The sequence below is a fragment of the Ylistrum balloti genome, unplaced genomic scaffold, assembly GCF_031769215.1.
Source record: "Ylistrum balloti isolate Yb309-2 unplaced genomic scaffold, AGI_CSIRO_Ybal_v1 Utg369696, whole genome shotgun sequence".
Lineage (NCBI taxonomy): Eukaryota > Metazoa > Mollusca > Bivalvia > Pectinida > Pectinidae > Ylistrum > Ylistrum balloti.
Genome location: NW_026781929.1, coordinates 434,617 through 461,775, shown reverse-complemented (window position 1 = coordinate 461,775; position 27,159 = coordinate 434,617). Strand labels below are relative to the sequence as shown.

The following is a 27,159-nucleotide window of genomic DNA, read 5'->3' as shown; positions in this document are numbered from 1 at the left end:
TCCCTTTTCAAATGTCACAGAGGTCAAATGTTTTATAATCTTCAAAAGACTCTTTCTAAAGAAACAAAAGTTCAAGGCCGTTGTTATTGGTTCTTTAACATATTTGGATGAAGTGCCACCAGGATTTTTTTTTAATGATTGACCAGGCCTTACTTTCAAGGTCTCTGGTGTCAAAGCAGTTGAAATTTCTTTTTCAACAAGCAATAGGTGTTGGAGTCATGGTATTTGTGTAGTAGCATGCATAAGGAACAGGATTTAAAGTTTGCTGGAAATGTTTTTATGAACCGACAATGTCTGTAACTGTAGTATAGTTGAGCAATTTATTTTAGGCCTATTTGGCCTCTTTTATGTATAGGTCTTTCAGTCAAGTGACTGTTAATGCCCAAGGACCTCACTATTATTAATGGTTTTAAAATATAAGCAGTATTACTTATGATCAGTATCTTGGAAAAGGTTGTTTAACATAGATTTTTTATATAGGTCACTTGTTTTTATTGTTTTTAACCGATGTTAAATTGTGATGGTTGCGGTGGAAAAGATAGGTATGAAATGCAAACAGAGCCAGAAAGAAATTGATTTATTTCATTTCTTTTTCTGTAAATAAATATCAAAAGTCAAGATGAAATTTGTTGTTTTGTATTTTGATCTGTATTTGAAGATGGAATGAATTACCATTCAAAATCATTCTGCTATTTGACAAGACCAGGACAATTTTTGTTGATGCAGACCGACTAGTTTGCCAGCATTTGAGATTTTATTTTTTATAAGCCTGTAAAATTGTTTGAAAGGATGCATCAAGATATGGCATTGTACTTCTTAAATTATGATTTATCCACAGATCTGTTAAAGATTTGAAGAAATATGTTTTAAACTTGGTAGGCAAAATCATTATGGCGTGAAAGCTCACCTTGGTTAAAACGCCAATTTTTTGTGAGCTATAGGAATACCGCAATGCCTATTGTCTACCTGCCCAAGGATATTGTCCAAAGGTCTGAAGCATGCTTGAGTGAAGGGACTTAGGTTTGGTATAAAGATTAGATCTAACCCTCAATGGGTCAGAAGGGTGGGGCCCAATAGAAAGAGCAAATTCCTTGAAATACTTTTTCTGTTGTAATGATTAAATTTTGTCCAGATTAGATTTGAAGCTTCCTTGGTGAAGGGAACTTAATTTTGTACAAACAGAATATCAAACCCTCTTTGGCAGGATGGGCGGGGCCAAATGGGGAAATAAGATGAAATTTCTTTCTGTCTTGTTCTTCAGGAATTGCTCCTCCTGTAATGATTTGATTGTGCCTGAATTTGATGGAAGGCATTCTTGGTTAAAAGGGAATCAATTTTGTATAAATGGCGAGTCTCTGTTCCTGGGAAGGGAGTGGTGAGACCCAATAATAAAACACCAATCTGGAAAATCCTAATCCTTCTGTAGGAATGAGAGGATTTTGCCCATATTTGGTCTGAAGCATCCTTTGGTAAAGGGGAACCAGTTTTGTACAAATCATTGATCTGGGCTAGCTTCTGGGGCACAATAGGGGAATTAGAGCAAATTCTTTAAAATTATTATTCTTCCGTAGGAATGACTGGATTCCGTCCCAATTTGGTCCGAGACATGCTTGAGTGAATGGGATCAATTTTGTATGAAGAGTTGGGTTTGGCCCCCTCGGATAGGAGAGGCAGGGCCTAATTATGGAAAAAGAATTAATTTCTTAAAATCCTTCTTAAGCTATAATGATAGAATTTAGATTTAAGCATCCTTGGTGAACAGAATTTTCATATTTGTACAAACTAAGCATCTCGCTCCCTTTGGCAGGAGGGGCAGGGTCAAATTGGGAAATAGACAAATGTGTTTTAAATTCTTTTGAACTAATTAATGTTTTTTTAGGCATGGGACTGGCAGATATTTTTTGCACTGTGGTACTCTTGCTCAGATATAAATTGAGACACCTACAGACATTAATACAGGCCACAGAAGGCTTTATCCAGATTCACTAGCATTGATGCAGTCATGCTCATTCATAAACATTTGAAATGTTACATTTCAGATCACTACAGGCCTCCAAAGGTTTGTTAGAACACACCTTGATGTTTTGGTGTCTTTGCTATTCACCAGACGAAGCCTTGGGATAAGAGTGGGGAATTTTGTAAACAAAGTACAAGGCTTTCTGGGTGTAGCCATCTGGAATACTTTTTCTCAAACTACAATGTTGTTTCACAACAGTTCCAGCAATATAATCTATTATAATTTCAAAAAAAAGCAGGGTGAAGTATGTTTTTTATTTTTTTATTTTATTTTGAGGATGTACTCATCTGATGTTTCCACAAGACCTAAGACATAATTCAATATAAAATGAATTCCAACATTTGACAGTCTTGTTCACTTTGTTATAGAGTGGTGTACTTACTGACATAAAAATAGCTATTTTTATAACGCTTTGAAGAAATTTCACTTTTGGACTACTTTTTTTGACGTTGTAGTTGACAAAGTGATTCGGTCAATAGATTAATTTCAAATTTTCTAATATTCATGGTATATCTCTGGAAATCTTTGGTATATTTCAACTTAATTTTGTATGGATCATCACCACAAATCAAAGATTTCAAATTTGTGAATTCCAACTTGGTAGATCACTTTCAAAAGATTTTTTGGACCCCAAAACAAATAATTCAGCTTTTTCCTGATCTTGGAAAAACGGTCTATTTGGGTGAAAATTGCAGAAAATAAAGCACAGTTAATCCCTCCTTTTTGATCATGAAAAGTGTCTTTAAAAAAGTTTAATACTAGAATACAGGATTTAAGTCATTTTGGAACATTTTCATTTTTTGGTTGCCATGCAGTTTAAAGCTTGTTAAAGCAAATGAAAACTTTGGATTTTTTGCATTTTTTTTTTTTTTTTTTTGGTATATCCAGGTCTCATACCCTTCTCTTGAAACAAAAGACAAAATTTTATTTGAAAAAAAAAGCTTGCTGCAAACATAAGGAAACGGATGCCTGTACAAAAAAAGTGCAGCAACATATTCTTTTTTTGCTTTTAATCTACTTTCTTAGATCAAATGTTTAAAAAAAATATGAAAGTAATTGGACAGGAGTTTTGTCTCATAAAATCTAAAAGGATGAACTACCTTAAATATATATGTACTGCCTTTTTGGCAGTTTCCTTTTTTCTACTTTGACAATCTGAAAATACATTGTATAAAGTTTGACTCCACATACTACACACTGCAAAGCCTTTACATAGACATTTCTATACCATAATACTAAATTTTGTCAAAAATAGAATGCAGCCAATTGATATTATAGAATGACACTAAATGCCTTATAATTTAACTGACGAGATTTTGTGCTCAAAACCTTGTTCTTGTGCACCGCATACCATATATATGATTTTCTCAGTTTGTAATGAGGCACAAAGAAAGATTTATTGATCTTTAACAACTTTAGATTTAGAATTTTAGAAAGAATTGAGAAGACACAACAGAAGACCAGTTTATAAAATAATATAATTTAATGAAAAAAAGTACACTAAATGGTTTCATTCTCAACTTACTGAAATACAGTCATTCCTCAATCTGACAATATGGAATGTTACATTGAATGGAATTATTTATAAGTAAAGCATTTAAAAACACTATCAAACACCCTTTTAGGAATGTTATGAGCATAGTGAAGGCAGCATGAGATTCATTCCTATTAAAGATCGCATTTAGAGATGGATGTATTTATCATAAAATTAGACATGACAAATCTGTGAAATGTAATACAAGTGTTTTATCAAATAGTAAGTTTAAACTTTAGCTCATTCAGAAATATTGAACATATTATACATTTTTTTATGCAGAAAAATAAATGAAAAGTTTCTCAGATTTTTGCAACTGACATGCTGGATAATGAATGATGATGAATAGAATCTATCTGCCTCTTCAAGGTGAGGTAAGGGAACATCATTCCAAAGAGGAAGATTTTTAAGTTGCAAACACAAAGTTTTGGCAACTAATAATCTTTCCCCAAGGGTTGAGATCCACCTGCAAAGGGGTAAATACCGGTAATTATTTTCTCTTACCCTGCTTGCCATGTGTGAAATAACCGCATGGATGATGTGGTATCATTTGATTATTGGTGCAACATCAACAACATCATACAATGTTTATTACAGTCTTTCATCCTAGAGTGAGGCAAAGAAGTCTCAAACTGGGATCCAGAAAAGGTGGAAAAAATTCATCATAATTTCTTCGAAAATCTAATAACTGTCCATAAGTACATGTATTTCCATAAAAACTAAAAATGCAGATGTTTATTATTACATAAACCTTTACCTCACTCAAAGTAGAGAGTTGTACTTTACCAATAACATATGTCAGTGAGGTTTTTCATCTATGTTGAATATTGACAGAACTTCACTTTAGAAAAGTTCTACAACTTATAAACTCAGAAATATAAACAAACCTGAATTAAACAATAAACACCAAACTGTCATATCTAAGAACTTCACTAGAAAAAACTTCCACAACTGTTTCATATTTAACTAACATTCATAAAATAATTCTTATCTCAATTGATACCACAATATACACCAATATCACAATGAATAAGCTAAGTAAGCTAGAAAACAATATCACATTTCACTTTATACTGACAACCATCATATCAACCAAAAAACAACATTCAGTGGAATAACAATAAAGTCTACCTATTCAATGAGACACCACTGCTTCGTTAAATATGTATATACATACAGTCCTGTTCCAATTAATATAAAGTCTGATTCTTTACTCAAACAAGAGTACCATTGAAACCAATCAATGCCCCATAAAAATGTATTAAACACAAAATTTTAACAAAAGACCATAATTCTTTAATTAAGGGGTTGCACACACTGAATTTTTTATACTGCACATTCTCTTAATATGACTGATGCATACACCAAGTTACATGTTCCTAGTTTTGGTGAAAGAAAAGCTATGCTTATTACACAAAATTATAACAAATGACAATAACAATGTACTGAGGGGTCATGGACCCAGACTTTGCTGTGATGCACCTTTTACATGACTTTGTATACATCACATTTCAATATCCAAGTTTAAATGCAGGAAAAGTAATTCTCTAGACACAAAATTTCAACATTGAGCACTAACTCTGTAATTAAGTGGTTGTGGGCCCTAACATTGGTACACTACACATTGATGGTGTATTTTAACTTTTTCTACATCAAATTCTAAATTTGTGATCAAATATTTGAAAGAGAACTGATAACTAAAATCAACATTTTTCATTATACATTACAGTATATTATTTGTATCATATTATAAAAGTATTGTTTTATTGCACTTTAAAGAACAGACAACATCATTTGTGTTCATTTTTGAATTCAAAGATTTCTTCTCTTCACATACACAGCTTCCCTTTATGATTGGAATATGTTCTGGCTCATGATCAGCCAATTCAGTGATTTTTTGCAACTAAAATTGGCACATAGTTGGTGCAAAAAGATTCTGATATTTGCCAGCAAAGCATATTCCAATGGCAGAGAAGAAAACTTGGATTTCCAAAATAATGAATTTTGACAAGGGAGATACATATTACTCCAGTGTGGCTGCACGTCCCCACTTCCTCGGATCGGAAACTGCCTGTAAGGTATTGTTGACTTTTGACACAGCTTGTACAATGTTGATTCCTTCCACAGTACGCACCATTTTGTGCCCATGATCCTCTGACAAGCCTTTTACTATACTCTCTGGGAAACCAGCTAAAAACATAAGAAACATAAAATTATGGAAACAGAACTCTGTTTACAACAGTAGAATAAGACTTCCCTTCAAACAAATCAATATATAAACTTATATCAATGAACAAGACACAACATAGCTTGACTTGTCAACATTCCTAATGCTACACTTTTACTATATGACATTTGAAGAAAGACCTAATATAAATGAAATAAGCTTCAAAGGGGGTTTACCATCCTCAATACTCCAGCAGATTTTGCTATCACTCTCTACACCCCTGGAACATTTCATGGCAAAATTGATAGTTCAATGTGTGACATCTTGCTGATCTAGTTTGATCCTTTGATATACATCAAACAAATCGCGAGGTTACATAACCGTTTGTTCACTGTATGGCTCTGAAGTTGGGTGTCACTCGTTCACAATCTTCAATGGAGAACATCAGTTCATGATTGGTCCATTTTTTTTTCTCATGAAACCTGCTTTAGACCAATCAGTTAATTTTGCTTGTGCCATCAGTTTTGCCAAGAAATGCTCCCAAGCTGCAGTGAGCAAAAGTGAAGTATTGAGGATGGTGGTTTACAATTTGGCACTTACGTTCATATTCTGTGTCACGGGATATAGCGTCATAGTGGATCCTGGGTGCAAAAATTGCCTTTGTCAGGTTGCTCTCTCCAAATGATACAACATTCAAGAGTGTTTCCACAACACCTACAGAGAATAATTTCAACACTTAAATTAATTCTGAAACTAAAACTCTTCAAGGAAACAAATACATATCATATATTTTGTTTTTTTTTATGATCAGAATGAAATATATATAGGTCATTGTCTAGAAGTTTGTGTTAACCTGTCATTTTAAGAATGACCTTAAAATTACAGTCCTATATCAACCAGTCATACTTGTTAGAGAAAATTACACTGTTTTAAAGTCAGTTCAAAAGATGGAAGATTCTTAAAACAAAACAATAGCTGTAGTGATAAGGAACCAGCCCATGTTCTAGCATAGCAAAATTGATATATAAGTGTGAAGGGGCATTGGAAGGAGCAAATTGTGATTGTGAAATGACAATTGTTTTAAGATCTATATTGTGAATAGAGTTAAAGTTACAATAAATCATATATCATATGTTTATTTTATATTTACAAACATATCGTGACATGACTGGGTGTGTAAACATTATGTTCTTTCAGCTTTTGAGGGAGATATCATACATCCCTGGTTTCTATCTTCTTGGGGCTCTCACTCACTGTTGCTGTACACATAGCAAAAATTCATTCGTTTGGCCAATAGAATTTCAGGAAATTCTTTTCCCCATTTAGATAATAACTAAATTTTACATGTTCAATCGGATAACATGTTATCATTTAAGTTTCGGATCAGTTTAAATCATTAGGAAGTTAATGTGTTATGTGAATGTTTTAATAAGGTATACACATGGTGAGTAGCCCCAAAGAAGAGCCAAATGTATTTCTTATGACAATCTTGTTATGTAGTGTTTTGAATAATAAATAGTATGTAAACCCTAACTATGGCATTTCTTATGTTGTGTATAAAATGGAAATTTATTTAATTTGAGTTTATACACAACATATCGTCATCCTTATTTGCTGGCTGGTGTGTGTAAGCATGGGTGTATAGGTTATAAATTGATGTAGGTTATTAGTACAGACTTATTACTGACGGTAGATATTAGTTTGTTTACATTTATGTAGGGTGTCTAAATTTAGTATGACGTATAAGTTCACGTGATCAAAATCAACCAATGAGAGCAGTTGTTTGTAAGAGAGAGAAAAGTGTTGAAAGTGTAGAGAGAAGCAGCACGTGGGCAGGTTTTTTAGTGGCATTGGACAGTTATAAAACTTTCCCACCCACCATCCCCATACATCACCCTTGCTTTGTATATATTTCTTAGTATTTTCAAAGCCATTGTTTAATTTTACATTTTGTTAAGAACATGTATTTGGGCTACTCATCATGTTTTTGTTGATGGCTATTCCCAATCTTTTTTGCATATGTATTTGTGTGAGTGTTTACCTGGTATGTTACAAATTTAATTATGTATTATTTTAGTCACATAAGCTGTTTATAGGTTACATTGTTTAAGTTTTATACCCCGTTTCAGGATTTAGTCACTTACATTTGTTCCACGTAACAGGGTTGTTTAAAAAATTTATCCTGTTTCAGGGTTTGTTAGTCACTTACCTAGTCAAAGTTACATTGTTGATTCAGAGTTTACCCTGTTCCAGGGTTTGGTCCCATAACCTGTTCCAGGTTAAATAGTTGATTAAGATTTTACCCTGTTCCAGGGTCTTGTACCATAACTTGTTTCAGGTTACATCGTAGATTAAGAATTTACCCTGTTCCGGGGTTCGGTCTCATAACCTGTTCCAGGTTATATCGTAGATTAAGAGTTTACCCTGTTCCAGGGTTCGGTCTCATAACCTGTTCCAGGATATGTGGTTGATTAAGATTTTACCCTGTTCCAGGGTTTGGTCCCATAACCTGTTCCAGGTTAAATGGTTGATTAAGATTTTACCCTGTTCCAGGGTCTTGTACCATAACTTGTTCCAGGTTACATCGTAGATTAAGATTTTTCCTGTTCCAAGGTTTGATCCCATAACCTGTTCCAGGATATGTGGTTGATTAAGATATTACCCTGTTCCAGGGTTTGGTCCCATAACCTGTTCCAGGTTAAATAGTTGATTAAGATATTACCCTGTTCCAGGGTTTGGTCCCATAACCTGTTCCAGGTTAAATGGTTGATTAAGATTTTACCCTGTTCCAGGGTCTTGTACCATAACTTGTTCCAGGTTACATCGTAGATTAAGATTTTTCCCTGTTCCAAGGTTTGATCCCATAACCTGTTCCAGGATATGTGGTTGATTAAGATTTTTCCCTGTTCCAAGGTTTGATCCCATAACCTGTTCCAGGTTAAATAGTTGATTAAGATTTTACCCTGTTCCAGGGTTTTGTCCCATAACCTGTTCCAGGTTAAATAGTTGATTAAGATTTTACCCTGTTCCAGGGGCTTGCACCATGTTCCAGGGTTTGGTCTCATAACCTGTTCCAGGTTACATTTTTGATTAAGGCCAATAGAATTTCAGGAAATTCTTTTCCCCATTTAGATAAGGTTACATTTTTTATTAAGGCCAATAGAATTTCAGGAAATTCTTTTCCCCATTTAGATAATAACTAAATTTTACATGTTCAATCGGATAACATGTTATCATTTAAGTTTCGGATCAGGTTAAATTATTAGGAAGTTAATGTGTTATGTGAATGTTTTAATAAGGTATACACATGGTGAGTAGCCCCAAAGAAGAGCCAAATGTATTTCTTATGACAATCTTGTTATGTAGTGTTTTAAATAATAAATAGTATGTAAACCCTAACTATGGCTTTTCTTATGTTGTGTATAAACTTAGAATATTATGCCTCTGTAGTGAAGTTCTACATCAATATCTACCTGAAATGATGCGGGATCCATTAGCAGCTCCTACAACCATACGAAGTGAACATGGCCGATCTTCGTTTAGTAGAATAGCAGGAGCCATGTTGGATAGTGGACGTTTCCCAGGCCCTATAGCATTTAGCTGGAAGAAAAAGAGGATGAATGTTAAAACATTACGATGGTATATGTTGTAAATATTTAAGACTCTAAAAACAAGCCTGCTAGCTTGAATAAGACCTTACTCTGATCTGTGTCGTAGTGGAGCCTTTGAGGTTAGTTTCCTGTTCAGTGTGTGGGAGAGGTTCAGAAGTTGATTTTGCATGGTTTGTGTCTGTATATCCAGCCAGCATTTCACCTCCAGGTCCATGACTAGGATTCAAATATTTCCTTTAACCTAACTGGGCTTGTTTACATGTAGAGCCTCAGAGAAAGACTTTGTCCCAATTTTGATCTGTGCCTATGTTTAGCCCTGACCTGGTTCTGCGCCTATGTTTAGCCCTGACCTGGTTCTGCGCCTATGTTTAGCCCTAACCTGGTTCTGCGCCTATGTTTAGCCCTAACCTGGTTCTGCGCCTATGTTTAGCCCTAACCTGGTTCTGCGCCTATGTTTAGCCCTAACCTGGTTCTGCACCTATGTTTAGCCCTAACCTGGTTCTGTGCCTATGTTTAGCCCTAACCTGGTTCAATGCCAATGTTTTTATCCTTATTTGGTTCTGTGCCTATGTTTTGTCCTTACTTATTCCTGTGTCTATGTTTTGTCCTTAAATGGTTCTATGGCTATGTTTTGTCCTAACTTGGTTATATGCCAATGTTTTTTCCTTACTTGGTTCTGTGTCTGTTTTATCATTGCTAATTTCTGTGCCTGTGTTTTGTCCTTACTTAGTTCTGTTGTCAGCTTTACACTTATAACCATTTTGGAGTTATCTAGTTGACTATGACAGCAGTCTGGTGTTTGACCTTGAACTCACCTGGTTCAGGGTCTGTGTAAAACCTGGTTTTGACCTTGATCTTACCAGGTTCTGCACCTGTGTGGAACCTGGTGACTGATCTTGACCTTACCTGGTTCAGAGTCTCTGTGGATCCAAGAGATACACTTTGAACTTACCAAGTTCAGTGTCTGTGTGGAACCTGGTCTTTGACCTTAAAACTTACTTGGTTCAGAATTTGTGAGAAACTTGGTTTTGACCTCTATCTTCGTGGTGCTTAGACTGTGTGGACCATGGTAACTGATTTTGACCTACCTCTTTCAGGGTCTCTGTGGATCCTAGTGATTGACTTTGAACTTACCTGGTTCAGTGGCTGTGTTGATCCTGGAGATTGGCCTTGATCTTGTCTAGTTCTGAGTCTGTGTAGAACCTTGTTTTGACTTTGACCTTACCTGGTTTTGTGTCTCTGTGAATCCTAGTGATTGACCTCGAACTTACCTGGTTCTGAGTCTGAGTGCATCTTGTTTGTGACCTTGACCTTATCTGGATCTGAGTCTGTTTGGAGGCTGGTGTTTGACTTTAACCTTACCTTGTTCTAAGTCAGAGTACAGCAAGGTGTTTGAATATGAACTTACTCAGTTCAGAGTCTGTGTGGAGACTGCTTTTTCATACTTGACATTACCATAATTTGATTCTGTGCTGAATCTGTTTTTTGACCTCCACCTTACATGGTTCTGAGTAAATGTGGATCCTGGTGTTTGACTCTGACCTTAATTTCTTCTATGTGGAACCTGGTGTCTGACTTTGACCTTACCTGGTTCTGAGTCAATGTGGATCCTGGTGTCTGACTTTGACCTTAATTTCTGTGTGGAACCTGGTGTTTGACCTTGACCTTACCTGGTTCTGAGTCTGTGTAGAGCCTGGTGTTGGTACAAAGAAGTCTGCCATTTGGTCATTGAGTAAGATGCCAGTTGATGTCATCACTCTTGATCCAAACCACTGATTCACAGTGCTGTCAACACAAAAGGCAAATATTCCTCTAAGTATAATGCTCAGTAGTATGTCACAAAAATATATGAGTCTAACACATTTAGTACTATGTGGGCACATCAGGACAGTAACAACAAATTTAGGTATATAAGTATACTGCGAACACACAAGGGGCGAGACATTTATAAAGTTCACCTATCACTGCTGGAAAGGTAAGGATTCAACACCAATTGTCAATTTAAGATAACAATTTTGTAGTTATACTTACGTTGTTACGGAGACCATGAGTTCCTGAGCATCAATAATGGAGATATGGGAAGTGCCTTTGTCAAGCTTATTAAACTGTCCTGTTTCATCCTTGGTTACATTCAAAATAAGACTACGTATATAACTTGCTTCAGCTTTGCTGTGAAAAAAAACGAAATAACAAAATCCTTAGAAGAAACATTCGAAGATAGCTGTAAACACTGTCATGAACAATAACAGGATTTTTTTGGGGCTAAATAATACAAAGCTGTTCTAGTGAGTGCAATAATAAAATCAATTTTACTTTTCCAATACTGTCAATGAGCTAAATCTAATTTTTGGTGTTCCCTGTGATATCTATAATTTACCATGTCAAATAAAGATTCTGATATGACCAGTATGTGCAGTTTGAGTTTCAGTCAGTCTTACCTCTTAAAAAATGTTTGGCATAATCATGATCTAAATTTGAATACTGTGGTATCATCTGAGATGTGAAAGGAAGATGCTTGATTTGGACACAGACAACGTAGTTAGAAAAAGCTTATGTTTGATTTTGACATGACTGATTTTGGTTAGTTACACTACAATCAGTTTTACCTGTTTAAGAAATCTGTTACATTCTTCACCTGCCCTGTAGTGTCTTTGTCTGGGTCACCTAACTGTTGTTGTTTTTCAAATGCAAACTTTAATGTCTGGATAAACAAGAAGATATCAACGAGTGTTTACAAATATGTAATTTCAATTAAATATCAATGAAATAAAACAGCTTTTCAGAAGAGACTTAAACGGTAAGTTTTAACAGGACTTGAAAATGAAATTCCCATTTTGAATCTCTATACTGATGATGGCTAATAACAAAAACCTGAGCAAAAATATTGGGATGAATAACCAAGCACCTGTTTTACATATTTTATTTATAGATAAGTTAGGATTTGTTGACTACAAAGATACAGACAGATCCTTGATGGAATTATCACCAATTCTCAAAACCATCGCCATACCCTGTTTTATGCCAATCCTCTACAAATACTTTAAATGTGTATTATAGTAGGTTGATCATCATTGAGATGAAAGTTGACAAGTATACAGAAATACAGTTGTTAAAAGAACTTTATTTGGTGAAGAAGCCGCTAAAAACACCAAACAACTCAGCAATAAACTATTTAAAAACAGAGAAGAAAAATAAAATGAATGAAACAAAGAAAACGAAAAAGAATAAAATAAAATCTTTGATTGTGTTCACAGATAAGAGAGTGAAAAAGTCACAGAATCCAAATGTAACAAATCTGTTCCTGGATTATACCTCTATGATTCTATGGAAGGTCTGTACTCTATTTTTGTCTGCCTTTGTAAACTTGAATCCTTCTAAAACATTCATGATGAACAGTAGAACAGATCCTGAGGCTGGAGCAGGAGTAGAGAGTAATGTGTGACCTGTCAACAGATATATTATCAACATTATAAACTAGTATATACTAAATCTTGTTAACTTTGTGAGAAAAAAAAAGATTCAAACACAATGAATAGAATAATCTAAAACAAATGACCAGTAGATCATTTATCCTCAATACTCATGAGTTATGCTAACTATCACACTTTGTACCCCTGGAACCTTCCTATATCATCCAGGGGTTACACTTACTATTGCTCTCTGTACCCCTGGAACCTTCCTATATCATCCAGGGGTTACACTTACTTGGAACCTTCCTATATCATCCAGGGGTTACATTTACTGGAACCTTCCTATATCATCCAGGGGTTACACTTACTACTGCTCTCTGTACCCCTGGAACCTTCCTATATCATCCAGGGGTTACACTTACTAATGCTCTCTGTACCCCTGCAACCTTCCTATATCATCCAGGGGTAACACTCACTACTGCTTTCTGCACCCCTGGAACCTTCCTATATCATCCATGGGTTACACTTACTATTGCTTTCTGTACCCCTGGAACCTTCCTATATCATCCAGGGGTTACACTTACTACTGCTCTTTGCACCCTTGCAACCTTCCTATATCATCCATGGGTAACACTTACTACTGCTCTCTGCACCCCTGGAACCTTCCTATATCATCCATGGGTAACACTTACTACTGCTCTCTGTACCCCTGGAACCTTCCTATATCATCCAGGGGTTACACTTACTACTGCTCTCTGTACCCCTGCAACCTTCCTATATCATCCAGGGGTTACACTTACTACTGCTCTCTGTACCCCTGCAACCTTCCTATATCATCCAGGGGTTACACTTACTACTGCTCTCTGTACCCCTGCAACCTTCCTATATCATCCAGGGGTTACACTTACTACTGCTCTCTGTACCCCTGGAACCTTCCTATATCATCTAGGGGTTACACTTACTACTGCTCTCTGTACCCCTGCAACCTTCCTATATCATCCATGGGTAACACTTACTACTGCTCTCTGCACCCCTGGAACCTTCCTATATCATCCATGGGTAACACTTACTACTGCTCTCTGTACCCCTGGAACCTTCCTATATCATCCATGGGTAACACTTACTACTGCTCTCTGTACCCCTGGAACCTTCCTATATCATCTAGGGGTAACACTTACTACTGCTCTCTGTACCCCTGGAACCTTCCTATATCATCCAGGGGTAACACTTACTACTGCTCTCTGTACCTCTGCAACCTTCCTATATCATCTAGGGGTAACACTTACTACTGCTCTCTGTACCCCTAGAACATCTAATGGTAAAATTGAGGGTTCCATGTTTGACACTTTTTGGATAAATGAAAAGATCAGCTTGATCCTTTGATGTAACTCTTAACAAATCTTGAAAGACGCATAACAATTTGTAGCACTGGTTTTGAAGTTGAGTGTTGCTCCTCTGTAATCTTCTCTGTAATGTTGGTCACTATCCTTATTTTCCATATCAGTATACAATAAAATATAAGTATCACAGTGTCACCAATGTCTAGTCATCTGATATTTGGTTATAGCCCTTCAAAATCAAGGGTGACAGAATGTTTTAAAGGGTCATTCATCAAGGAAAAAGGTCTTACAATGAGTTATATATTTGTATTTTATCCTCATCACATATCATTTTGAAAGTAATATTAGATTCAAAATTTTTCAATTCTAACCAAAAATAACAAATTATAAGGTGATTCCAGCATTTTTCATGATTCAAACAGGTCTTGATAATGCCAATAAATGATGAATTATGTTGATCTGACAGAATAAGGTAAGTTGGTGACACATGTATTAGTGACATGAAGTTGAAAATGAAATCAAATCAATGGAATAAGAAAATTCTGAAAAGCAAGGAGAAATCAAGGAATTCACCATTGTATGTAGTTTGGACAGCTCTCCTGATCACAACATCATAGTTTTTGAGATCTTCTAACGTCATAATTCCTGGGGGTGTGGCCTTGGACACCTGTGAAATACATCAAAAACTATGAAATAATTTAGGTGACTTTAAAATCACAAAATACACCATGTCCAAAACAGTTATCTGATATTAGCATCAATTAGAATAATTGTAGATCATCATTTTAGCGATACACTCACATTCTCATGATGATGAAAATAAAAACTCTAAGATATGTGAAATCTGTTTTTCAATTAATGAATGGAGAAAATTATTACATAGGCAACTGACTTGGTAGAAAAATAAAAACAAATTTAGCTGGGATTCACATAGACATACCTTCACCCACGAATCAAAGTAGTGAAGACTGACCTTTGACCTTTACCAATGACCACCAAAATCTAATCAAGTGTTGACCTTGATGGTATGATGGTGATGGTGTGAGTATGAATCGAATTTGTTAAGGACTTGATGAAATAAGGTGTACAAAAGGCTATCCTAGGTGCATTTAAACACTGATTGACATGTACAGGCACACAAACTAAGTGAACACTATATACTAGGCCCCCTTCCTCCTAGGAGACAGACCCACTTGCCTTTTAACATGTATTCTGAAGAGATCTTACAGATGAACACCTGAGTAACAATGCCTCTTATAACATGTCATAGAAATGATTTTGTTACAAAACGTAAGATTGCTTTAACTACAATATACACAGACTGTAAACTGAGCATAACACTAATTGCTGTTCCATGCTAAGGCTTCAAACCAAGTTTGAATAAAAAGGAATTACAATCAAAACTGAAATTTACCCATATCAAATCTTTCATCCATGAACAATTTTTTATAAATTTTATTATATCTGGTTATTGAGAAAATCCTTGAAATTTCAGTCAATTTGACATATTTTTGGCCCCACCTATAGTTAACACAAAATTAATGTATATGATAAGGTACAATTAGCATACCGCATCAATGATTGATTTGGAGAGCTGCCCATTGTAGAAGGCGTCTGCACCATGCTCTGCAATGATGTCCAGTGTGTCAGCCAACTGTGGACGAGAGATTTGTGTTCCCTGTTGAACAAAGTCCCCATTCTCATCTAAGTATATATCTTCCATCATTCCTTTAAATTCTGCCTTTTTCACTTTTCCCTCTGTGAAAACTTTTGCTGCAAATCAAGAAATTACATGAAAAACATGACTAACTGCCTTTGTAACGAATACACATTCAAAAAATTTATCAAGTTGAAACTGGTACAAAAATACTGTATTTTTCAGGTTATTAATCACATTTTTCGTCCTCGACAGTCAGATGTGCGGCTTATATACCAATGAGGCATACATGTGGACGAAAAAAAATTGGCAAAATAAAAAAAAGAAAAATTATGAAGCATGTCCTCTGGAAATTGGTTCCAAACTGTTTGGTATTTCAGAAAGGCCATTTTGTTGAGGAATATCATAAGCAGTATTGACCTGCATAACCTTGCACTCTGACAAGTTTGGTTGTTGTAACATGTCAAGTTTCCAGAAAGAACAAAAAAATAGTGATTTAAACCAGTACACCAGTATGAGACGTTGGTACCAAGTTTTTGACAAGTACATGATAAATGACCTTTCGTTGTCTCTTATATCAACAAACTTTGATCAATATAACCGTTACCACATTATCTACGAACTTTGATCAATATAACCGTTACCACATTATCTACGAACTTTGATCAATATAACCGTTACCACATTATCTACGAACTTTGATCAATATAACCGTTACCACATTATCAACAAACTTTGATCAATATAACCGTTACCACATTATCTACGAACTTTGATCAATATAACCGTTACCACATTATCAACAAACTTTGATCAATATAACCGTTACCACATTATCAACGAACTTTCGTCAACAGAACAGCTACCACTTTGTAAGAAAGGGTGCGGCTTATATTCGCGGTGTTGCTATATGTGGATCAAATCAGAAAAAAATGTTAAAAATTGGCTCTGCAGCTTATATACCAGTGCAGTTTATATTCTGTTTAATATGGTAATCAAATCTGTATATATAATCACAAACAGAACAGACTTACCCATGCTGGGTGTCACTTTAAATCCATTCCTGGCGAGATCTGCTGCGGGCTGGATCACCTTTTTCCATGATAACCTAATAGGAAGAAGATTTGATATAATATTAACAAAAGCAACGAGCAAATCAGAAAAAATATTGAATAAATAATTTGTAACAAAATTTAAAACACAAACATTATACCTGGGTCCGTCCACAGGCCTGGGTTATTTTGAGGGTCATTTCAATTGGTCAAAAGTTTAGAAATTCAACCTAAAGATACTGAATTAACACCTCATTTGAATTGGAGATAAGTACAGCATATATATAAGTTCACAGATTATCTAACAAATATTATACATTACAAATATACTTAACTCATCATATGATTACCTTGTTATTCAGTGAAAATATTCTAAATGTATTGTCATGTAACCATGGAGACCAAAGATATAGAGCTGACATGACTCCAAATTTAATGTGGAAATGACAGTTTCCAATAATTATAAATACCGGAATAATCAGTCATGTGACATAAGAATCTTAAATATGTTCCCATTGATGTGTGGTTTTTGAAACTCATTCCAAATTTTTCATTCTAATTTGGCAAAGGTTGCTAAAATCTAAAATTCTTAGTCATGTTTCATACATCATATATCAAATGAAAACTTATGTTAGATGATGTGAAATGATGAACACTTACTTTCCATACTTGTTGTGGGCCGTCTGCATGCCCTTTAATTCTCCAGGGACTCCGACAGCCAGACCACCCTGTAGATGTACATAACAAATACTGTATTGCAGCCATTTTGTTTTTCCAGTGGGCTAAAAATCTAACCAAGTTTGAATGATTTCTGAGAGAAAATAAACAAAATCATGCTCAAAAATGTCATTTTCTTATATAAAATATAGTAAATTTTATCCCCTCCCCAAGGGGAAATGTGAGACCCTGAGGTCATGAAATTTACAATTTTATAAAGCACCATAAGATGCTTCTATCCACAATGAGTATTTGGTTCTTCATTATCTGGGTATTGAGAAAAAGATTTTTGAAAATTCAGTCAATCTGACCCCCTTTTGACTCTGCCCTTTAACCTCTGGGCTCATTTGCTGTCAATATGTGCATCTCATTGAACTGTCAGCTAATACTAATAATTCTAAGCGAGTTTCAAATCAAATATAACCAAATAATATAAACTACAGTAAATTTCACCTGAACAGGGCATGTGTGATCCCTGGGGTCATGAAATTAATGTATAATTTTGGTAAAGTTCTTGACTCTATCATACCTGGGATTTAAAAAGAAGAATTTTGAAGTTTCAATCGATTTGACCCTTTTTGGTCATGCTTTTTCAGCCCCTTGGGGTTGGAGACCATATAATTTACAATTTTGGTGTGCCTTAGCCATGGAACGTTTTCATCAAATTTTGAAACATTTTTAAAAACATGGTTAAGTCAGGCACCTCTGTAAATTTTTTTACATCAGATAATTAAATCTGTTAGGGTCACGCTCGTGGTTTCCTATTTATCGATGGATCAAAACATCAACTGCTGTACCGCAGTAACCATTAATCAATAATATAAATATAACAAGGGATACCAGCGGGATCTTGGCGCCCACCATTTGAGGATCTGTTTTCAGTTCTTGAAGATTTTTTTTTGTTTGTTACAGGTGTTGTAAATGTTCATGAACTGGTCTTCATTGAATGTACTCAATGATGGCACAAGATATTTTTATTAAGCACCTATTAGCAAATATCATTTGAAAAAGATCCCAAAGTATTATTAGATAGCAGTCAGTTACAGGTGGATAATGGACAATATGCTTGTGCTGTATTACTGACGACATCCAAGATGGCTACCTGTGGGCCACCTTGATTTCAAATCAGTCCAAAAAAGGTACAATGCACAACTAGGGACCAAGGGAAACCAATATCTATGAAATATCAGAAGGATCCATCCTGGACTTCCTCAGATATAGCAGTAACAAGATTTTACTCTCAAAATTCAAGATGGCTGCCTGTCAACCATCTTGATTTCAGATCAGTCCGAAAAGGTATAATGCACAACTTGGAACCAAAGGGAACCTGCATATGAAATTTGAGAAAGATCCATCCAGGACTTTTCCAGAAATAGCGGTAACAAACTTTTACATCCAAAATCCAAGATGGCCACCTGTCGACCATCTTGAATTCGAATCAGTCCAAAATAGGTACAACGCACAACTAGGGACCAAGGGGAACCTGCATATGGAATTTGAGAAAGATCAATCCAGTACTTTCCAAGAAATAGCAGTAACAAACTTTTACATCCAAAATCCAAGATGGCCACCTGTCAGCCATCTTGAATTCGAATCAGTCCAAAAAAGGTACAATGCACAACTAGGGACTAAGTGGAAACTGCATATGAAATTTGAGGAACATCCATCCAGTACTTTCCAAGAAATAGCAGTAACAAACTTTTACTTCCAAAATCCAAGATGGTTGCCTGTCGGCCATCTTGAATTCGAATCAGTCCAAAAAAGGTACAATGCACAACTAGGGACCAAGGGGAAACTGCATATGAAATTTGAGGAAGATCCATCCAGTACTTTCTCAGAAATAGCGGTAACAAACTTTTTTCTTCCAAAATCCAAGATAGCTGCCTGTCTGCCATCTTGAATTCGAATCAGTCCAAAAAAGGTACAATGCACAACTAGGGACCAAGGGGAAACTGCATATGAAATTTGAGAAAGATCCATCCAGTACTTTTCCAGAAATAGCGGTAACAAACTTTTACTTCCAAAATCCAAGATGGCCACCTGTCGACCATCTTGAATGCGAATCAGTCCAAAAAAGGTACAACGCACAACTAGGGACCAAGGGGAACCTGCATATGAAATTTGAGAAAGATCCATCCAGTACTTTTCCAGAAATAGCGGTAACAAGAATTGTTTACAGACGGACGGACCACGGACGGACGGACCACGGACCACGGACGCAGGGCGATTTGAATAACCCACCATCTATTTGAATAGATGGTGGGCTAAAAAAATAATAAATAAAAATAAATTGTTCTATATACAATTTTTTTTTCAATCTGACCCCAAAAACGTACCCAAGTGTGCAATATACCTGCAAATTTACGGTAATCACAAATATTTTTAAGGGAGATCATTTGAAGCAACAGCACATGTATTGTGTAGCAGTAACATAAGGTACAAGATCATACCACCAAAGATTGCTCTGTGCCTTGATACATGTCAGGACTAGCTGTTGCTGGTGCCATCTCACGAAAGTCTATCACTGATGACTCATGAGTCTTATGGTCATGGATAAGCATAAAGCCGCCTCTGAAAAGAGTAGATTTACATATGTATTAAGTGGAAGTGTTTTACTGTCATAATTATAGTGAGACTTTCTTTCATAAAATAACACTCCAAATCGTAGTTAAAATAGTATTTCCCAACTGGAAAACAACTTTTATCTCCAGTTTCAACAGGAATACCAAAATGGTTTTTGATTGACTGAAAAAAGTTTTGCCTAGCTTGAGGATGAGACACAGAAACCTCAGTGGCGAGATTCCTTTGTTATGCCTTCTAAAGAGAAGGGTTATTTTTGCCCACTTATCTTCTTAAAGCTTTTAGCACCTCCTCATGTTGTATATCATTAATATATTTTTTCTGATGCTAATATTGCTTTCTAGTTAAGAGTTGAAGGGAAAATGTGAAAAATGGAATCCAAATACACTGAAATCTGAATATGTTCACAACCTACCCTCCTAATCCAGAGCTTTGTGCATCCACTACTCCTACACAGAGCATGGTGGTAACCATGGCATCCACAGCATTACCTCCATCTTGAAGAATATCTCTACCCATATCTGAGCATATGGGAACATCGGCTGCTACACCAGCATTACCACCCACCTGTCAATTAAATAAAATTAACTGTAAGTCAGAGAACCTTAACAAGAGATCCCAAAGAGATCTTGTCGCCCACCATTGTTTGATCTTTATATGCCCAATGAAAGTTGGTTTTTCCCCTTCTTGTCTCTACTATGTTTTTGCTCTTTATGATAAGACACTTGAAAATTTAAATAGTGATGACAATTTTTACCTAAGCCATTTTGTTTCTTCTGATCAGTCCCAAAATCAGACAAGCACAAGGTCAGACCAAAGGGAACATATGATGAAATTTGAGAGATATCCATTTAGTAATTCTTAAGAAATTGCAATAACAATCTTTACTAGGCAAATCCAAGACGGCTTCCTGTCTGCTATTTTGTTTTTCTGATCTGTCCCAGAATTAGATTGGCACAATTAGAGATCAAAAGGAACCTATATATAAAATTTGAGAAAGATCTATACTGTAGTTCTCAAGAAATAACAATAACAAACTTACAAAGCCAAAATCCAAGATGGCCTACTGTTGGCCATTTTTTTTATCAATCCCAAAATCAAACAGGCACAACTAGAAAGTACTCCTAAAAAACAAGCATTAACAATTTTTCAAAGTCACAATCAAATATGACTGCCTTTTCAGTCGTTTTGTTGTTCTGATCAGTCTCAAAATCAAATGGGCACAACTAGAGACCTAGGAGAACCTTCATATGAAATTTAAGAAAGATACATCACATACTTCTAAAGAAATAGGAATAACAAACTTCATTGAAAAATCCAAGATGGCCACCTGGAAACCATTTTGTTTTTTTAATCAGTCCCAAAATCAAACAGGAACGACTAGGGGTCAAGGGGAACCTACTTATTCAATTTGAGAGAGATTCATCTTTTACTTCTGAAGAAATAGCCATAACAAAAATTGTTTAAGGATGGACGAACAAAGCTGCGACTATATGCTTTCCTTTCAAGGAGCATAATAAGCATCATGCATACATTATACTATTTGGGGTCTAAATAATCTACCCCAGGAATAACTGGTTATTGGAACAATATTATTGAAATATTGTTTGAGTTAGTTGCCATGTCAACAGCCAGGGTCTTTTTGAGGCCAGTTTCCTTGTAGCAGCGTGTGGCTACTTCACTGGACAGCATATCAAGACTTGTTGCATGCCATCCTGAGCGATAAGAGTTAAGAATGTTGTTCATGTACACAACCATGACAAGAAATCAGTTCTTTTATCAGCTTTCTGACAATCACAAACACATCTCAGATCTTTGTACAAGTTTGCCTTGGTCAATACTTTCTGAATTATTGTGGCCGCTGAAACAGGTGACTGGGACAGTCTCTTCAAATGATCAACATATTTGTTAATTGTTTACACTAGTTTTATGGCTGTTAAGGATTTTATCAATGAATGTTAATATAATTACCTGTGGCTCTCCAAACACAATTGACAAGATAAGAGCAATGGTTATAATGATGGCAAAGAGGACAGCACATATGACAATTATCTTCAAGCCTCGTGACTGAGATCTAAACAAAACAGAAAAAGAAACAGTTTAAATGTAGGGCGAGTTTAAATTCAAACATTATATACCAGAATTTGTTATTGAAAATACTAAATATCTCTCGCTATGATGAATTACGATTCATAATTAAACATACCAGCTATTTATTTCGGGGGATCAGATTTTAACACATAATCAGTTATAAAAGAAATAAAACAATGATGAATTAATGCATAAATTTTCTTCACGTCATGAAAATTCATCTCCCCCTTCACGATTAGAAATAGATTGTTCATCCAACATAACTTACATCTCCTTGCCAGACTGGAGTATCTGCTTTGTTTTGTGTAGAGGCGAAGCTTCATTTTTGTGACTGCCTTCACTTGTGAAGCTGTTACTGGTTTGCAACAAATGGCCTCCTTTTCCAATAGGACGTTGTGTTTCTCCAATCAAATCATCCTTATCTCCTGTATAAAACCAATGTACAATATCAGAGACAAGTGTTCAACATAAATAACTTTATAATTCTGTGTACAGGGAAACATTTGCCCAAGCTTTCTTTCCTATTGAATTAAACTTTCATCTTTGCCATCATCGGTAATCAAGTCCGTCTTTCCGATGGTGAAATGGTTTTATTGTGTACAAATTTATATGTGTACTGGCCCCACTTGTATAAAACATCTCAACTTGAGATTTCCTCTAGTCGAGAATTTCCTCAGCTGATATCTCCTCAAAAACAACTAAATAAAATTTTCTCAAGGAACAGGAGGAAGGCATCGGCTAGGATGTCCTGAAATTCCTTGAGGAATTTTCATACAAGATATTTTCAAGGAGATATCAGCTGAGGAAAATCTCGACTTGAGGAAATCTCAAGTTGAGATGTTTTATACAAGTGGGGCCAGGTATACTGTACACCAAAACATTGAAAGCCTAGTGTAAATATTGTGATTGATACAAAGTACTCCCTAAATCAGCAAAGGGAAACGTTTTACCATGGTGGATTTGTTTACTTGATACTTGTTTGTTTTGCTAATTCCCAACAAAGGATGTGTTAACAGTTAGCCAGTGCCTTTTTGAACTCTTTACTCATTTTTGGTGTATATGACTCTTTGATAGGACCAAGGAACAGAATTTCTGTCTAAGTGTTCTGTTGAGGTTTGTCGACTACTTGCCGTTTCCCAACAATTTACACCATGTTTTGTACACCATTGCTTGGGATCCTGTGAACTCTAGCGGAGCAAATGACACCTTTTATCACACATGGGAAAAGTAGGAAAGATGTAATACCTGCTATTGTGTTTGCCATGAACAATTCTGTTAATGGTAGTACTAAATATTCACCATTTGAGTTAATGTATGGACAGAGACCAAAGTTCCCTCTCTCTAACATTGCGGATACAGACTTCTCTGGTCTTCCTCCAGATTGCCACTCTTACATACAACAGCATATTGAACGTTTACAGACTGTCAGAACAGAAATGTATGATGCTGTTCAAAAAAGCAGGCACAAACATGCAATAGCGTTGGACCTTGTCGCTGGTGATTATGTTTATATGTCAAGTCAACCTACAGGAAAGGGTCAAAAGCTACTGCCCAAATACACAGGTCCCTATGTCGTTCACAAGGTGCTCAGTCCACAAATGATCTCATTGACAATCAAGGAATCTGGAAAGTTTCAATCTAAGCCCGTCCACATAAATTGGCTTAAAATGGCATATGTTCGTGCCCCAGACCCCACAAACTTCTTCATTGACAAAGTCAGAACTTACTTTTTCTAGTGGCAATGACACTATTGGAGACTTGCGCTATGAAGTATCTACTGAAGTAGATGCTCAGACCTCTGCATCTGAGCTGGCAACAAAATCAGAACCTGCTCATTCTGACGCGTTTGGTAAATCTACGGCAATAGATTCTGCACTTGGATGTGTTAATATAGAGTCTGCTCAATCTGATGTGTTTTCTAGAACTACTGAGTTAGACTCTCCTACTGGATGTGGTGTTGACATTGAGTCTAACATAGACATTCCACAACCAGAACTGTTCTCAATAATACCTTTATCTACTCGTCCAGTATGAAAGGCCCATAAACCCATACATTTTCGTGAATCTTGTCATGTGAACCCAGAAACTCTCTTTCCAAAGAGATGCTAAGACATGCAGAGTAATTAGTTTTTACCTCCAAATAAGATAGTAATGAGGGTAAAAACAATTGTGCAAAACTATACATTTTGAATAATTAAATTTCCAGAGTCAACTAACTGTTTAGTTTCATCAAAAGGATGATTATTTCTTCAATAATTTCATGAACATATTGTTGAATTGAACCTCGAAACCCATGGATGAACAAAACAGCAATTGAAAAAGAAAAGTATAAGTAAGGAGGTACATTTTTTTAACATGAATGAAAATCTCGAAAATTACAAAAGAGCAAGGAACCAAGCCACCAATTTACAGCGACATACCACAGGTACCCTAGAACTGGATTAATTATAGTGTAAAATACGGAAAAGTAAGAACATTTCGAATTCAACCGCCGCTACCTCGTAGGGGGATCCCAATCGTTTCTCAGACAATTTTTTCGCCCACCTTCGTTCTAGCGGTCACTATCGAATCATCGATAAATGTGTATTCAAACAACACATGCTACGGTCGTATGTTGAATCCATCACAGGTAATAAATCAACATACTTTCCGTATTTCACACTATATAGACGAAAGGTACTTGTCAATAAACTGTCGTTTTTTAGTTAATCAATTAATTAATCCAGTTCTCGGGTACCTGTGCGACAGACTGCTAACAGTATGTCATGCAGAAATTATACATACCATCCACGGTGAACGCACCGCCGCCAAAACTACCTTCTTCGGCCATTTCTTTTGAATATTTAAGGGACTTTACAATCAATTCAGCACTGGATGGAATGGAGTCAATGAACAGATGCTCGTTCTACGGCAAGGTACCCTATGCCTGTCAACGTAAACCGGAAGTTATTATTCAATGATTGCATTCTAAACGTAGAATCGAAATACAAAAATGCGGAAAGTACCATTTGAGTTGGACTTGATCTCTCTTTGACCAACGTTAAGTAAACGTTTCGTAATTCCTTTGTTTATACATATTTCCATTTATTACTGACGATTAATTAAGTTTATCAAAACCAACTTTACCCGAAAATACCATTAATAACTTTAACGGATATTTATATCAATTAGATGTTTTTAACAAGTTGCTTAATGTGTCCCCGGCGTTCCGAGCGGTTGCTCGCTGTTAAAACTATAAACATACACTAGTCCTAGTTTACAACAAAACTCCACATCATATACACGTGGACAAACACAACATTTGATGGGTGAGGGTGATGGAAACTCGGGCTCATACCTAAGGCGCTGTAAGGGACACATTAGGGCTCCATCTCTGATTATCATAATTCGACACAAAATACTTGCACAACCGCATAGGTATTTTGTACAGCACCCACCAATAGCCAGTTACAACTGGGTCTTTTTGCCGGGAACTGTATAATCATTATACACACGAAGGACCAAGCACGGATTTGTGTGTATTTTAGAGGCTTGTCACCTTCGCAGATGCACTAATTTAACATCTTAATTCGGAAGAACTTTATCATCATATAAGATATACCTACCATATGCTTTCAACAGAATGATTAAAACTTAACACCACACTTATGTACCACTGTATGGCGTATATTTAGAGCAGAAAGTCCAGGTTTTAATATATATTGTTTTATTGTTACAGCAATACGCTGTCGTTATCAGGGCTCAAGTGAAGGACAGACATACCTAGTTGGTGTTGAGGTAGTCTGTTCGTCTAATACTGCCGAACTTCACTGAACAGCGTTCATTTTATACATTCAAGAAAAAATAAAAACATGATGTGTTCACCAGTCACAAAACTTGCACACCCCTTTGAAGATCATCAAGATGATTTCATTACTCATAACGTAATAATTTTCTCCCAGTATACTTAACTTGTCTAGAGTGCTCCTTGTAATAGCTCTCTATATATATATTGATGTATCTTAAAGATGTTTTGTGTATCGATAAAATATTTGGAAAGAATTAAATCAACACGACAAATGTATTCCGCTAACGTTTTCAAGCCTAACGGCCATCTTTAGGATATAGATTTATTATAAGGTCTTGGTACAATATAAATGACGATCAGAATCAGATCTAAGGAGTTGAAAAGGAAACGGAGCCGAAAAGGATCTCGTGATTACCTGAATGTTAGATCGGGCAATCAGTACGTAAATACGTAGATACTTAGTGGGAAATTAAACATTTCTTTTCTGCCTACTCTTTAATTTCGTAAAAACAAAAACAAAAACAAAAAAACTCCCTAACATTGATCACTGTGATCCTGGCATTAGCCTTGGCTGTGGTAATTTCATTATACCCTCGCAACTATGTCCAATTGAAGGTTACATAACATATGTCACGTATGATTACACTACAGGTGTATATTAGCGCCAATAGATATATCACCAAAAGTCACATATCTAAGTGTTAATAAGTAATAACCAACCCTTTCATTTCAATATTTTACACCAGTAAAGGTGTGTCAAAATGAGACAATCGATCTGATATAAATGAAGATGGGCTAGAAGAATATAGGGATGAGGCAGGGGAATATAATGAAGGATGAAGATGACTGTACGAATAGTGACATACGTTGGTATCAGATGATATCGATATTTATCGATATCGGAGAAAGAGGAGAAATCTGTTTTAACTAGAAATTTCGACGGTTAGTAATCCGAAATTTTGAGATATTAACCCGAAATTTCGAGATAGCAACCCGAAAGTTTGAGTTCGTCACTAGAAATTTCGACTTACTAACTCAAAATTTCGACTTAATAACTCGAAATTTCGACTAACTCAAAATTTCGACTTACTAAATCAAAATTTCGGATTACTATCTCTAAATTTCGAGTTGCTATCTAAAAATTTCGCGTTGTTATCTCGAAATTTCGGGTAAATTTCTTAAAATTTCGGATTACT

At 35.8% G+C, this 27,159-nt stretch overlaps 1 protein-coding gene across 1 annotated transcript; it reads right to left on the bottom strand.

Moving 5' to 3' along the window:
• Nucleotides 1-3,481: 3,481 nt before the first annotated feature.
• LOC132565139 (glutathione hydrolase 1 proenzyme-like) lies at nucleotides 3,482-25,095 on the bottom strand. The gene is made up of 16 exons (XM_060229751.1): nucleotides 24,961-25,095; nucleotides 22,445-22,601; nucleotides 22,057-22,159; nucleotides 20,501-20,652; nucleotides 19,956-20,076; nucleotides 17,449-17,516; nucleotides 16,771-16,844; nucleotides 15,650-15,852; nucleotides 14,653-14,746; nucleotides 12,642-12,772; nucleotides 11,936-12,030; nucleotides 11,361-11,498; nucleotides 11,000-11,114; nucleotides 9,192-9,318; nucleotides 6,319-6,432; nucleotides 3,482-5,741 (listed from the first exon to the last, which is right to left on the bottom strand). Exons 1-16 carry the CDS (start codon nucleotides 25,004-25,006, stop codon nucleotides 5,575-5,577), a joined length of 1,905 nt encoding a protein of 634 aa, XP_060085734.1. The 5' UTR covers nucleotides 25,007-25,095; the 3' UTR covers nucleotides 3,482-5,574.
• Nucleotides 25,096-27,159: the final 2,064 nt, after the last annotated feature.

Coding starts and splice junctions, on each gene's coding strand:
- LOC132565139 (XM_060229751.1), bottom strand. CDS start 25,006: ATGGCCGAAGAAGGTAGTTTTGGCGGCGGTGCGTTCACCGTGGATG. Junction 15,853..16,770: donor TAAAGTGACACCCAGCATGG/GTAAGTCTGTTC, acceptor CTTGATTTGCAG/CAAAAGTTTTCACAGAGGGA. Junction 5,742..6,318: donor CCGTGACACAGAATATGAAC/GTAAGTGCCAAA, acceptor TTATGTTTTTAG/CTGGTTTCCCAGAGAGTATA.